General features: G+C 40.5%; 1 protein-coding gene across 6 annotated transcripts in view; it reads left to right on the plus strand.

Annotated features, from left to right (window-relative positions):
* TAFA4 (TAFA chemokine like family member 4) overlaps positions 1-14,610 on the plus strand; it is a 209,737-nt gene that overhangs the window by 74,754 nt on the left and 120,373 nt on the right. For all 6 annotated transcript variants that reach the window (XM_081528458.1, XM_081528453.1, XM_081528459.1 and 3 more), the window contains 2 exons: positions 5,784-5,919; positions 10,799-10,914. In XM_081528458.1, coding sequence (XP_081384584.1) covers positions 5,906-5,919; positions 10,799-10,914 — 130 coding nt within the window. In that variant the 5' untranslated portion in view covers positions 5,784-5,905. The remainder of the gene's footprint in view (positions 1-5,783; positions 5,920-10,798; positions 10,915-14,610) is intronic.

The following is a 14,610-nucleotide window of genomic DNA, read 5'->3' on the forward strand; positions in this document are numbered from 1 at the left end:
CAAAATTTCCGTTGGTTATGAGACACAATTCTTGCTTAATGAGACCATCTTTTCACCCCTTTTCCACTCATAAAACTCTGTTTTATATATCCAAAACCCAGGTTGCTAGTTTCACCTCTGGAGGATAGAGGTGAAATTTCTCACCTCTATCATCTTCTACCTTGACTAATTTGAAATTAGTGTGAAAAAATGATTTAACGCGATGTCTAAACTTGTTTAAGGGTGTCACCTGTTACATCATTAGCTGGAAAAATTAGTCCTACTTGCGCCCTGATACCCAAGAGGCTGAGAACCACAGTTACCAGGTCATCCCAGTAGATCCCACTCCAAGAGGTCAGCTGCACTAATGGTGAATCTGAAAATAGCTCATTATTCAAGCATCCTCACTCTGCTGGTGAAGCAAGACGGGGCTTGGAAACCTCCTAGTTGAGTGGGCAGGCAGGAAAGGGCAATGGTGCAGGAGTGTCTATTTGGTTTATAGACAAGAATCTATCTTGCTGTACTGTCACAAAATTGCCTCTGGATTTCTTGGCAGGAAATGAGTCTGCATGGATGCACCGACAGAATTCCACTTTGTTTTGAGTCAGTGCTGAATTCCTTCATAGAAATCGACAGAAGTCATTTAGGCTTATGTTCTGACTCTGCTGTATTTTCACCTAAGTGTCTTTGAGGAGTTCTGATCTAAAGTGTGGTTGTTTTTCCATCTGTTTGAAAAATGGCAGCTTAAGTACTCAAGGTCTTCAGAATTCTTGTATGTTTGGTCTTAATTTGGGACCTAATAAGCCTTGAATAAACCTGTAGTAAGGCAGAACACTGCAGCAAGTCAGAATCACTGTTATTCACCAGCTTTTCAGAGATGAGGCAAAAATTATTTAGGGGTTAATAAAAAATAACAGAGACTCCAAGCCAGGATCTGATCCTCATTCAGTCCAGTTGTCTACTCATGTGGGTCCACAAACAAAATTTTTACTTTTAGCTTGATGACCATTGTCTTGAATTCCTGAAGAAAGAGTTATTTTTAGTCTTATTTAAAAAAGCATGAAAAGGACTAATACTCTTTGAAAATATTTTGATGAGAATTGAAACAGTAGATTCCTTGGTGCTAGATGGCTTGCATTTGAATCATGGCTTAGCCACTTGCTAGCTGAGCGACGGGCAAACCCCTTGGCCTATCTGTGTCTCACTGTCTTCATCTGCATAGGAGGATAGAAATAAATCCTACTTTTAAGTGCGTTATTATTTTAAGGTACTTGCGCAATGACTGAACCATAGTAGACACGATGAAAGTGCTATTTTTTCTCATCGAATACATTTTTAATTAATACAAGAAGTTAGGAGCACATAGTATCAATCTCCTATACTTGCTATACAACTGATAGACTTTTGACCAAAAGGACACATTGAATAGCAACAGTTTTTCAGTGTTACTGAATGTTATTTTCTATTAAATGTCCTTGAAGATATTTTAATTACATGAGAATATTGTATGAACTAAAAGGTTGAGAAATGGTAAACCAGTATGACATTTTTAAAGGAAGAGCAAAAGAATACACCCAAATGTGTTTACAGAAGGTATTCCTAGGAAAGTGCTTTTTAAATAAAAGCAAATGAACTTCCTCTGGGGTCTTCAGTGAGTATTAAGAGAGTCAGATGAGCCAGAACATTTCAACTATCAACTCCTCTTATAGTTTAAGATTGGTAATAAGTTTTGAATCATTTTAGTATATGTGATAAACTGGTCTTTTTAGTGAGCATCTATTGTCTTATTTTGATATAATTTCTGACGTAATGAAAAGTTGGAAGAATAGTACAAAGAATTCCTAGATTCATCAGTTGCTTACCTTTTTTTTCATTTGTTTTTGTGTTCATTCATTCATTTGCTTTTCCTTCCTTCCTTTCCTCTTCCCTTTTTCCTCCGAGAAGCATTTGACAGTAAGTTCGAGACAGTTGCCCCTTTATTCTTAAATATTTCAGGGTGTATTTTAATAACAGGGACATTCTCTTAACTAATTTAATATTGATATGACACCATAGTGTAATCTATAGGCTATATTTGGAAATTGTTATTTGTCCCAGTAATGTCCTTTATAGATAAATGTGTGTATATATATGTGTATGTATGTGTGTGATTGTGCACGCAGTTCATTTGAGAATGACTATGCATGTGTATTTTTTCTCATCTAAGATGCAACATAAGATCACCATTTCATTTGGTTGCCATGTATCATTCCTTTATTTGGAACAATTCCTCAGATTATTTTGGTCTTTCATAACCTGGACAGTTTTTAAGGAGCAATTACATTGCAGAAAGTCTCTCATGTTTGAGTTAGTCAAATGTTTGGCATTTTTCTTCGTGATTAGGTCCAGGTTTAAGGTCATTGTGTATTGTGGTTTTAAAAGGAATGTGGTATTTCATCACTGTAGAGTTTTAGAATGAAAAGATGAGAACGTCATGCTGCATAAATTTCCATCTGTGGAGTGAGGTGGGTATAGCAAAACTGACGTAAGAGATATTCTGAGGGTGCTTATCTACAAGTCAAAAACTGTATTCCCCAAAATAATCCTTTTAAGGAATTCACTCTGCTGATAGTGAAGGCAAGTAGATCAAGAGAAAAGAAAGGCAGAACCTCACTATTTCCTTGATAAGAAATCAGGTGTAGGCCGACTTCTTTCTTGGGTACAACAGAAATAAATTAAACATCTGAAGAATGGTCTCCTCTGCCAGGAAGCTCCAAGTTTCTTGGTACCAGGGAACAAGAACAGGCATCCTGCTCTTTTGTAGAGGAGTGACTGTCTCCACATAAGACCAGTGTGTAAGGTGAAAGATGAAAAATGTAACCCAGCACGCAAATGCTGTTTTTGTTCTCATTCCAACAGTGACCAGACACATTTAAAATTGTTCTTAGTCTAGATATGGCAGTGTCATTCATCATTGTAAACACCCAGACTCTTTAAAAATGAATGACATTTTTTTTTAGTTTGAATATTTTTATTTTACTTTAGTATTATATAATAATATTGTATTAATAAATAATAATATAATACTTATTAAAGTATTGTTGATTTACAATGTTGTGTTAATTTCTGCTGTATAACAAAGTGATTCAGTTATGTGTGTATATATATTTACACACACACACAGAATATATATTCTTTTTTAGATTCTTTTCCATTATGGTTTATCACAGGATATTGGGTGTAGTTCTCTGTGCTGTACAGTAGGGCTTCCCTGGTGGCTTAGATGGTCAAGAATCTGCATGCAATTCAGGAGACCTGGGTTCGATCCCTGGGTTGGGAAGATCCCCTGGAGAAGGGATAGACTACCCACTCCAGTATTCTTGCCTGGAGAATCCCATGGACAGAGAAGTAGGATCTTGTTGTTTATCCATTTGCTATATACTAGAAAAAGGAAGGACTTTTAAGGTGGAATGATAGAAAAGACTGTGCCATTGTTGGAAAACAATCTAGAGGGAAGTAGAGTGACTGGAAGCACATGCTTTTGGTGGTGTGCACAAAAGCACTGATGGTGTTGAATGTACTAAAGTTCGGAAGTCACAGGAAAGAGTTAATCCTTTTAAGCAAGTGCCTAGGGTACACTCCGGGAATATCTGACTGAATGAGTTACTGATCAGCCTAAAATTAAACTCCTGGCTTTTTGTCTAGCATGCGAACTATTGGATCACATTTGTTTTCGCTGATGGGTCCTTTTTTTTTTTTTTTAACGAATTGAAAAGAGAATCCCCAGTGGTTCCCTTTATGTGAAGAAAACAAGATAAATATTAGCTAGGAAAGGTCATTTTGGTTTCCAGTATGTGGGGAGTTCATTAGGATGGGTTCTGGTAAATTATACTGTGTATTTCTTTCCGATAACAGAAGGTCATGTTGTGCCCTTGGGTGGATTTCAGGACAAACATACTTAATAAAGTTGGAGGATCTGGGAGATGAACATTATCCAGTGATTTCTTTTCCAAGTATCTTACATTTAAACAGTTACTCAAAGCTGCTTCTCTCTCATAGAGCTAATCACTCACGGCCTCCTCTGTGTCTCCTGTGGCCCCAAAAGGATGGATCTCAAGCCTGTCACCTAAAGAGGCCTCTAGACAAACATCTGTAATTACATCCAGGGCATCCAAAGAAGAGAAAACTATCAGTTGTATTTTGTGGTGCATTTGCAGTGGGTTCAACAGGATTCAATAATGATTAGACTCTGGAGCAAGGATCTTTTGTAAAAATAATTTTATTTATTTTTGGCTATGCTAGGTCTTCATTGCTTTGCGGGCTTTTCTCTAGTTGCAGCTGGTTGGGGCTACTGCACGTTAATGGTGATGCGCAGACTTCTCATTGCAGTCGCTCCTCTTGTTGGGGAGCACAGGCTCTGGGAAGCGCAGACTTCACTAGTGCTTGGACTCGAGAGCACAGGCTCAATAGTTGTGGCACACAGGTTTAGTTGGTCCATGGCCCGTGGGAATCTTCCTGGACCTGGGATCGGACGTGTGTCTCCTGCATTGGCAGATGTTTTCTTTATCACTGAACCACCTGGGAAGCCTGCAAGGATCATTTGTATGTCACATTTGCAGCTTAAATATTTATTGTTGCCTATCATTATTTCTTTTTGATCTTCATCCCTTGGAGGGATGTACTTAACTCAGTAACGTTAAAAATGGGTAGTTTCATGTTCCTTTTTTTTTTTTTGAGATGTCTTTTGGTTTGGAGTTGTCTGAATCCTTCTTGAAAAATGTTTTCATTAAGTAGAAAAGTCTTTTGAGGTTTGTGCGTTAAAGGAGCATGTTGAATCTCAGTTATGGTGTTAAAAAGTGTTTTTTGTATTTTTGTGTGTTTTACGTTGGAAAAATTTTTGCCTTCTGTGTCCCATCAGCATTTTTCAAAAAGCATCCTTGCGAATTGTTTTATGTCTGTATTAGTGAATGAGTGAAAGTCACTCAGTCGTGTCTGACTCCCTGTGACCCCATGGACTGTACCCCACCCGGCTTCTCTATCTGTAGAATTATCCAGGCAAGAATACTGGAGTAGGGAGTCATTCTTTTCTGCAGGAGATCTTCTCAACCTGGGCATCAAACCCAGGTCTCCTGCATTATAGGTGGATTCTTTACCATCTGAGCTACTAGGGAAGCCTGTATATATAAAGCCCATTCATTAAAAAGTAATTTCTTTATTTTAATTGGAGGATAATTACTTTACAATATTGTGGTGGTTTTTGTTCCACATCAACATGAATCAGCCATGGGTGCACATGTGTCCCCCCTTATAGATTATTACATAATATTGAGTCTAATTCCCTGAGCTAGTGGTGTGTCTTGCACATTGTTTATCATCATCAGGTTTATATCACAGGACATTGAATTGTAGGTCTGCATGCTGGCATTTCCACTGCTCTGTGAACTTGGGCAGGTTGTAGAACTCTTAGGACTGGAGTATCTCCAATTTCATTTTCATCCCATGGTTGATGAGAGAGTGAAATTTTGCATCATGAATAGTTTGGTACCCTCTGTCAACTTGGTCATGCCTTTGCTGCAGAGGGAACTTCTGCTTTAAGATTGTATTCTGTTAACTACTGTGTGGCTAATTAATAAGTGCAGAATTCTGTATTTCCTGCTCTCCCTCCATCCCCATCTGTTCAGGCACTTTACAAATGTGGATGTGGTTGACTGTCTACCACTTGCCTGAAAACACAGTTGTAAAAAAAAAATTTTGCTTCTGAAAACCTGTATCATCTCAACATTAAAATGCTAATGGCTTCCTGTCTTTTTTTGTATTTTAAATAGGTCTATGAAGTTAAGATAATTTTTTGGAACTGTCGAAATGGTTGGTCCTTGCTACCAATGGGAACTTGGAGTCACTCTGAAATCCATCCTGGAATAACTGTGTTTGACTGGAACCAAATTTTATGAAGTCTCCAAGGTAAAATGATTTTAGCACATACCTAGAAATGGTATCTTTATGAAGCGTAAAGAATTTAGGCAAATGGAATATCTTAGAATTGATGATCCTTTATAAAAGCTTTATTTTATGTTGAATTTTTGGAAATATGGGGAATTTAAAAAAAAAATTAGCTCTGATCTTTGAAATTATTTCAGTTGATAAAGCAGTACTTTGGCTATTCAACAGGGCCAAAGGTGATATTTTTAAGATAAACTATTTTGTTTTACATTTGGACAAAAATGTTCAATTTAGGAGAAATTGAAGTATCACAGTAGGTATGAAAGTGAAAAGTGAAAAGTTAAAGTGTTAGTCACTCATTTGTGCCCTACTCTTTGTGACCCCATGGAGTTTAGCCCACCAGGCTCCTCTGTCTGTGGAATTCTCCAGGCAGGAATGCTGGAATGGGTTGCCATACCCTTCTCCAGGGGATCTTCCCAACCCAGGGATCAAACCCGGGTCTCCTGCATTGCAGGCAGATTCTTTACTGTCTGAGTCACCACAGTAGGTGTAGTAGGTGAGACATCTTTTTACTGGGGCTCTGGGTTATTGAGTGAAATGAAGAATCATTGCTAAATAGTTGCCCACCTAGCTATAGGCATTTCTCCAGGGAATCATAGCTGTTGTTAAATAAATACTTGTTCTAGGCAATACTTATTCTCAAACTTCCCCCAGACCCTGATACATAGAATTTTCCATGAAGAAGAAATCACCCGAAATTTGGAACAGGGGCCCATGAGACTTTTGATTTGGGGTTTGTTGTTGGAATCCAACCAGGAGAACAGAAGCCATCCTGGAGCAGAAGGACAGGGAATTGAATTCAGGAAACTGATTACATGTGTGATGGGAGGGTCAGAGAGGTCAAGCGGAAGACACAGAGGCAGCCCGTAGATGAGCAACAGCAGGCAACAGCTCCTGCCATCCTGAGGCTGGTGGGACAGAGGAGGGCAGTCCTGCTGGCCAGTGGCCTTGGAGGGGAAGGAGCCTTCCGTGGGAGGTGGAGTCATAGTGGGCCCTTCTGGGGGAAATTGACACCATGGAGGAGAAGTGGCCACTTCGTTGACCCTGCCAAGACAGAGAAGGTGGGGAAAAATACTATGCCCTTTCCCTTTCACTCTACAGGCTCTAACCAATGTCTCCTATTGGTGAAAGCCAGGTAGGAGCCAGATCATTCAGGAGCCTGGAGAATGCGGTATAGAGGTGTCACCCAGTAGAAGTGCAAAGAATGGTGCTGAGGGCAAAGCAGGCCCAGGCTGGGCTAGGGTTTATGTTTGAAGTCTCTTCCCATCACATTTTAATCAGCATGCTCCCCTGCCCAGCATCCCCTTCAGGAACGAAGTATTCATGCCCTCAACTGTTGGAAGCATTGCAGAAAATGGCCTACAGCATCTTTGAATTGTCCGCAGTCCAAAGAGCCTCCTTGCCTGAGATGAAAGATTTTTCCTGATGTTCAGGTGTAAAGGCCTGACCCCTCACCACAGTTTGGGACCATGGAGAAGGGGCATCTCAGCTGTGTAGTTTGTTCAGTCACTCACTCGTGTCTGACTCTCTGCAACCTCATGGACTGCAGCACGCCAGGTTTCCCTGTCCTTCACCATTTTCTGGAGTTTGCTCAAACTCAATGTTCATTAAGTCCATGATGCCATCAAACCATCTCATCCTCTGCCATCCCCTTCTCCTCCTGCCTTCAGTCTCACACAGCATCAAGATCTTTTCCAGTGAGTCAGTTCTTGCATCAGGTGGCCAGAGTATTCTGGAGCTTCAGCATCAGTCTTTCCATTGAATATTCAGGGTTGATTTCCTTTAGGATTGACTGGTTTGATCTGAGTTTTGGAACTCTCCAGAGGGTTATCTGAGGCCTTTCCCTCTGTCTTTCCTTCTTTTTGTCCCTCCCCTTTCACAGGTGGTACTCCCTAGAGCACTCCTGAGGTCATCCGCTGATTACCAATTTCTATCTTAGAGATGACTTCCTAGGGTACTCAGCCTTTGGGACTCAGATCATCTCAGACATACTCTCCCAGTTTGGTTAACTCCATCCAGACAGGTTTAGGACTTGCAGTGACTGATAAACACATGGAAAGAGAACTTCACTGGTAAGTTAGGTGGGACAGATGATAGCTCATCTGATAGACTTCATCTGAATTTGGAGACTCTAAATCAGGTGGTTAGAGGCAGAAGAGCCAATCCACGAAGCAGGAAAAAGTGGAGGATAGAAGAGTGAAGAGGCCTTTGGAGACCTATTGTTTTAAACTGTTCAGTTTGACAGTTTTTATTATACAGCAGTAGAAAGCTAGTACTCCATTCATCTGATTCCTTAACAATTTTCCTTTTTTGGGGCCACTAATTGCTACAAACCAGAAGTTAGGGTACCAAATCCAGTTTGCAAATGTGTGTTGTTTGATCTGCACTCTGTTTTTAAAACAAAACAAGTGGAATCCCTTGCTGACTCAAAGTGTGCAGATGGTGTATCAGAAAGCAGCTTCTCTTGAAAAGTCATTCCTGGCGTTTCCTTGCAGCAGCTGCCTGTAGACAGGACTCTACCATCCATACTGGTCTCCAGTGCCTTGGGCCCAGCCAGCCTGCGCTTTTATTGGGAGATATTTGAAATTTTGACCCTTGGGTAAGAGGGATAAGCCTTTGTAACAGATGAATAATGGATATTGGAGTTAACAACTGGAATTTTAAAACATGGGATGGGGGACAGAGCACCTCATTCAGAAACTCAGCATATACGGAATTCTGAACCTCCATGCTTTCCCTGTTGAGTGATAAATTAATAATCAATTTCCTGAAGTAAAAATGTAATTACATACTAGCACCTCAAACTCACATAGACTTGCACATATTCTTTGCCACCTTTTGAGCTGATTGCAGGATTTCTATCCACCATGCATGGAGGCTGAGGTGGGGGAGATGGAGGACATGCTTTGCAAAATTAAGGTGCATGCAGGTCTTTGAGAGCAGAGGCACCTAGTGTTTCTGTCCGTTTCAAGCGCTCGGAAATTCCAAGGCCAAGGGCAAAATGATGTCAAGCTTCAAAGCTTGACATCAAAAGAGACTTGACTCAAGTCCCTTTTGCCACCATGGTCTTCAAAGATAATCTTAGAATCTTGTATTACTGTGGCTGTTTTGGAGTCATACTGAGTCTCAAGTCAGTGGCAATACAAGATCTTTCAGCAAGATCTATGTGACTACTTTGTGAGAGGCCAGTGCCTGCTCCTGGGAGTGTGGTGTGGCCACCGGGTCCCCAAGGCTTCCTCGTGAGCATGGAGTCAGGGTTCTGGTTGAGACCCTGCGGAGTTGGCAGTCATGGGCATGTTAGGCCCTTCCTTCAGGATTTCCTCAGAAGCTTTGCCTGTAGTGTTACTCAAACAGGAATCCATGGGCCATGTCTTTATCATCTGCCCGTGAGTGTTTATACATCTTGTATATGAAAAGGTAGTTCCTTTGATCCTCTGTGGTGGATCTGTTATCCTTGAAGCCAGGCAGAACCCAGTGTTACTGGAGTTTCAAATGCCCAGAGCTTGGACTTCTGCTTGAAAAAGTTAATTAAAAAAAAAAAAAAGAGCAAGCTAAAGTTAATCTAGTGCTATCTGAGATCAGAAAAGGCAGAAAGGGAGGGAAGTAGAATGCATATTAGCTATTTTCTTTTCATTTACTTATTTTGGAAAGGGTAGTGTTTTAGAATAGACCACACAGCCATATTTGTAAACTGAATTGCCTTTGAGCAACTGTTTGGATACTGTCCATTCATATGAAGTGAAGTATATTTTCCCAGTTTTTATTGAGATGTAATTGATTCATAACACTGTGTATGTTTAAGGTGTGCACTGTATTGATCCAATATGTTTATCAATTGCAAAACGATTCCCACCATAGTATCAGCTACCACCTTCTTACTGTTGCATAGTCACTGTTTCTTTCTTGTGATGAGAACATTTAAGATCTACCCTCTTAGCAACATTTAAGTATATGGGACAGTGTTATTAGATTAGCTGTAATCACCATTCTGAACATTAGATCCCCAAACTTGTTAATCATGTCACTGGGAGATTTGGCCTTTAACTAATACCTCCCCATTTCCCTCACCCTCAACTCTTGGTGACCACTATGCTACTTAATCTGTTTCTCAGAATTAGTCTTTTTTAGATTCTACATAAAAGTGAGATTATGCAGTATTTGTCTTGATTGGACTTATTTCACTTAGCAATAATGCCCTCAAGGTCCATCTAAAATTTTGTTTATGGCAAGATTTCCTTCATTCTCATTGCTGAATAATATTTCATCTTTATCCATTTATCTATTGATATCTATATGAAGTTGTTTATATATTTATCTGTACTTGCCCATGTTCTCATCAAACTCTGAGACTGGATTAATAAACTATTCAGCCAGTATTCTAGGCCAAAGGGCATTAATATGCAGTCAGAGAAACCAGGGGAAAATTCTCAGGCCTGGTGTGTGAATTTCTGTGGTTTCTTTCACATGCAGGAACCACATATCTTTTATTTGAATCCTGCTTAAAGTATGTTGCTTTTTAAATTTTGTGCTATAAAATAGTATATAACCTCCATGTTCTATCAGGGCCACTTAGGCTACGCTCTAGGGGTTCATAAATAGACCTCTCACTGAGGCGTGTAGTTAACTTGAAAAACTTTTAATTATAAAAGGTGTGTGTTGAAAACTGGGTGAATGCACAGTGCATGTAAGGTTCGCTTGGCCTCCAGTCTCTTTGGTGAGGTAGGGGTAGAGGTGCATTGCCCAGCATCTTCCTCTGCTCTCTGCACCTTCTAAGGACGGTGTTTGCTCAGAGTCTCTCACCCCCCATCCATCGCTGACCTGCATCCTGCTTTCCCTCCAGGATGAGAGCCTGTGCCAGGTCCGTCTTGCTGTCTCACTGGCTCTTTCTGGCCTACGTGTTGATGGTGTGCTGTAAGCTCATGTCTGCCTCCAGCCAGCACCTCCGGGGACACACAGGTAAGCCCTTTAAACGCGTCATGCGCCACTGAGATCAATTAATAAAACCCTTTCAAACGTCAAAGCCCACATTTTAGGCACAGGTAATTGACAGGAGCCTTGGCTGGTGTGTAAATAACCAGAGGAAGCATGAAATACAGCAGGGTAAAGCAGTTTGACGGTTTGATGCTTAAAGAGACTTGATCTGGATCTCTTTTTAAGGTTTCTCCAGGTTTTCCGTTTCCTTTCCTGAGTACACTTCCATTCGCTGGAAGTGATTTTTCTCAGAGAATCCTGGAAACCCAGCAGCATTTTGTGCTTATATGTTCCAGCTTCCTTTGAAGGCAGAACATCTCTTTTGATAAACTTGAATGAACACTGAAGGGGGTTTGCACATAATAGGGTTCTTTTAGGAAAAGATGGTGAATGATTTAAAAAGAAGAAAGAAAGGAAAAAAAGATGTGGTGGTAACTTTTGCACAGGACCTAAGATAGAACGTGTGTGAGTCTTAGAGAAGCATTCTGATACTTTCTAGTGACACCCATGTCTGTCCTTTGCTTATTTCTAAAGACAGATCAAAATAATCAGTTAAGTATCTCTGTGTGTATTGTGTTTGTCTTCACTTTTCCCTTTTACATCTACATTTAAAGTGATACAGATTTGAAAACTCCCCAGAGAATTGTGTTTTCCTGAAAAATTCATATTTGTCAGCAAACTCACTGCTAAACAATTAATTTACTGTCTGTGCTTCAGTAATTGGAGGAGTGGCAGTGCCAAGCATGCTCTGAGATTTTAGTGAAAGAGTGAAGTTTGAACCCTAAACCGTGTATGTGTCAGAATTGTAAAGTCTGTGTAAAATGGATACCATTTGACTGCTGTGAAAGTGCCCGGGGCTAGTTGGTTATTGTGCTGTGTATCTTTGGGTGAGCTTAGTCTCAGGAATAGAGTATTTGAAGTCATAGGTCTTACCTGTTTAATACGTATCTCTTTTCTTGGGCTGCAGGTAAGAGAGTCAGTGCCGTACAGAAGCAGAACATTTCAGTGGGGCAGGTTAGCATCAGCACATTCCAGACTTCTCAAAACTGGGTTTGAGATTGTGATCAACAGTGATTAAACCTGAGGAGCCATGACTGACCCTTCAATTCTTCATCTTTGTTGGCAATCCTCACTCCACACGGTAACCCTTTAAAGTTGGAAAAGGTGGGACCATAGGGGTCTGTGTGAAAGTGAAGGTGCAGTTTGGTAATAAAGCGTGTTATACGTGAGCAAAAAAAAAAAAAAAAAATCTGATTTAAATCTAAATTAAGATTAGAATCGTGAACACAAGAGATGCAGTATTTTCCATATAAGCCAAGACTCAACTGTAACAGGGAGGGTAAGAAGTCTGAGCAAAGCCTTCGCAAGTTTCGCTCAAGAAATGAAATTTTCATCCTGGATCTTTCAGTGATTTTATTTGGATTCTCGGTCTTTGGTTTCTCTTTGACTTTTGGGAGATTCTTCCTGATTTTGCTTTTGGAATTTAAGTACCTCTCATCCCTCATCTTTTAAAAATAATTTATTTATTTTTAATTGGAGGATAATTGCTTCACAATGTTGTATTGGTTTCTGCCATACATCAGCATGAATCAGCCATAGGTATACATACGTCCCTTCCTTCTTGAACCTCCCTCCCACCTTCCATTCCATCCCACCCCTCTAGGTTGTCACATCGAGTTGAGCTTCTGTGTCGTACAACAAATGAGCACTGGCTCTCTGTTTTACGTGTGGTAGTGTATATGTTGCCATGCTACACTCTCAATTCATCCCACCTTCTCCTTCCCCACTGTGTCCACAAGTCTCCATGTCTGTATTGCCTTGGCTGCCCTGCAAATAGGTTCATCAGTGCCATCTTTCTAGATTCCATATATACGTCTCACCCCTCATCTCAGTAACCATCAAAGCAGTCAGGATGGCTCCTGCCCACGGGGAGCACTGTTCTCTCCCTGGGGCTGCAGGCTGCATGAAGAACCATCTTTGTGGAAGTGTAGGTGTGCCTTGTTTTATTGCTCTTGGCTTCTTTCTTGCACTTTACTGCTTTTTTTTTTTTTTTTAACAAATCAAATGTTTGTGGCAACCCTTCATCCAGTAGGTCTATCAACTCCATTTTTTCCCAACTGCGTTTGGTCTCTTTGTGGATCTGTGTCATAGTTTGGTAATCCTTACACTATTTCAAACTTTTCCATTGTTTATTTGTTATGGTCTGACCCGTGATCTTTGATGTGACCATTGCAAAAAGATTATGACTTGATGAAGGCTCAGATGATGGTTAGCGTTTGTAGCGATGAAGTATTTTAAAATTAAGGGATGTGAATTCTATTTTAGACATAATGCTTTTGTACACTTACTAGACTACAGTAACATAACTTTTATATGCACTGGGGAACCAAAAAACTCATGTGTCTTGAGTTATCACGATATTCACTTTATTGCGGTGGTCTGGAATCACACTGGCAAAGTCCCTGTGATCTGCCCATACCCTTTGTTTAACCACGGTTGAAGGCTCCTGAATCCTACTGTGAAGTCTTATTCCCTCACGGGTTTCTTAAGCTGTGTCCTTGATGCCTGGAATATAATGGGTGCTAAATGAATATTTATTAATAGGCTGATTTTGCCCATTTGTCACCATGGAATCAGTTATGTAATTTTCTGCCGGTGCTAAAAATTCCAGACAGTAGCAGGCAGATGTGAAAAGATATCCTGTTAACTTTTTGTTGATTATTAGGGTTCTCCAGAGAAACAGAACCAATAAGATATATATATACATACACATGTTGTTGTTGTTTAGTTGTTCAGTTGTGTCTGACTCTTTTGTGACCCGATGGACTGTAGCCTGCCAGGCTCCTCTGTCCATGGGATTTCCTAGGCAGGAATTCTGGAGTGGGTTGCCATTTCATTCTCCAGGGGATCATCCCTACTCAGTGATCGAACCCACATCTCCTGTTTGGCAGCCAGATTCTTCTACCACTGAATCACCAGGGAAACCCTACATAGACATAGTGTACATTCCAGCCTTCCAGAGGCCTGTGGTCCAGGAGCACAGAGGGCAGGAGACAGTCAATGTCCCAGCTCAGCAGTCAGGGAAAGAACAATTCCACCTTCTTCTGCTTTTTTCTTCTTTTCAAGTCCTCAGGCGCTTGGATGAGGCCCACCCACAATGGGCCATCAGCTTCACTCAGCCCCCCAGTTCAAATGCTTACCTCTTCTGGGAACACCTTCACAGACATATTCAGGCGTCATGTTTAGGCAGATACCTAGGTGTCCCCTGGCCCACTCAAGTTGACAATTTCATGTATCCTTCTAGATATTGTTTTATATAGTCATCTATATTTTCTATATTATTTTACATATTTAATGTATGCACACACCTATCCTTCCAGAAAAAGGAATGTGCATACTAGCACGTGTGTATGCACAGATATCTCACTCTGTACTTTGTTTTGTACCTTGATTTTTTTTCCCATTTAACAACAGAGTTTAAGGGGTCTTCTTTTGAGTGCCTGCAGACCTGTAGCACTCTCTGTTAAGCAGATGTGCTCTCCTTTATTTGATCACTCCCAGTTTTGGTGGACATTTACCTTGTTATCTGTCGTATTTTCCAAATATATGTCCTGACTTCAGATGAATCTCTAGTAGTGGAATTGTTGAATTAAAGTGCATGTGAATGTATTAGTGGGGCTT

The sequence above is a fragment of the Giraffa tippelskirchi genome, chromosome 9 (assembly GCF_054371585.1).
Source record: "Giraffa tippelskirchi isolate mGirTip1 chromosome 9, T2T-mGirTip1v1.2.pri, whole genome shotgun sequence".
NCBI classification, from domain to species: Eukaryota; Metazoa; Chordata; class Mammalia; order Artiodactyla; family Giraffidae; genus Giraffa; species Giraffa tippelskirchi.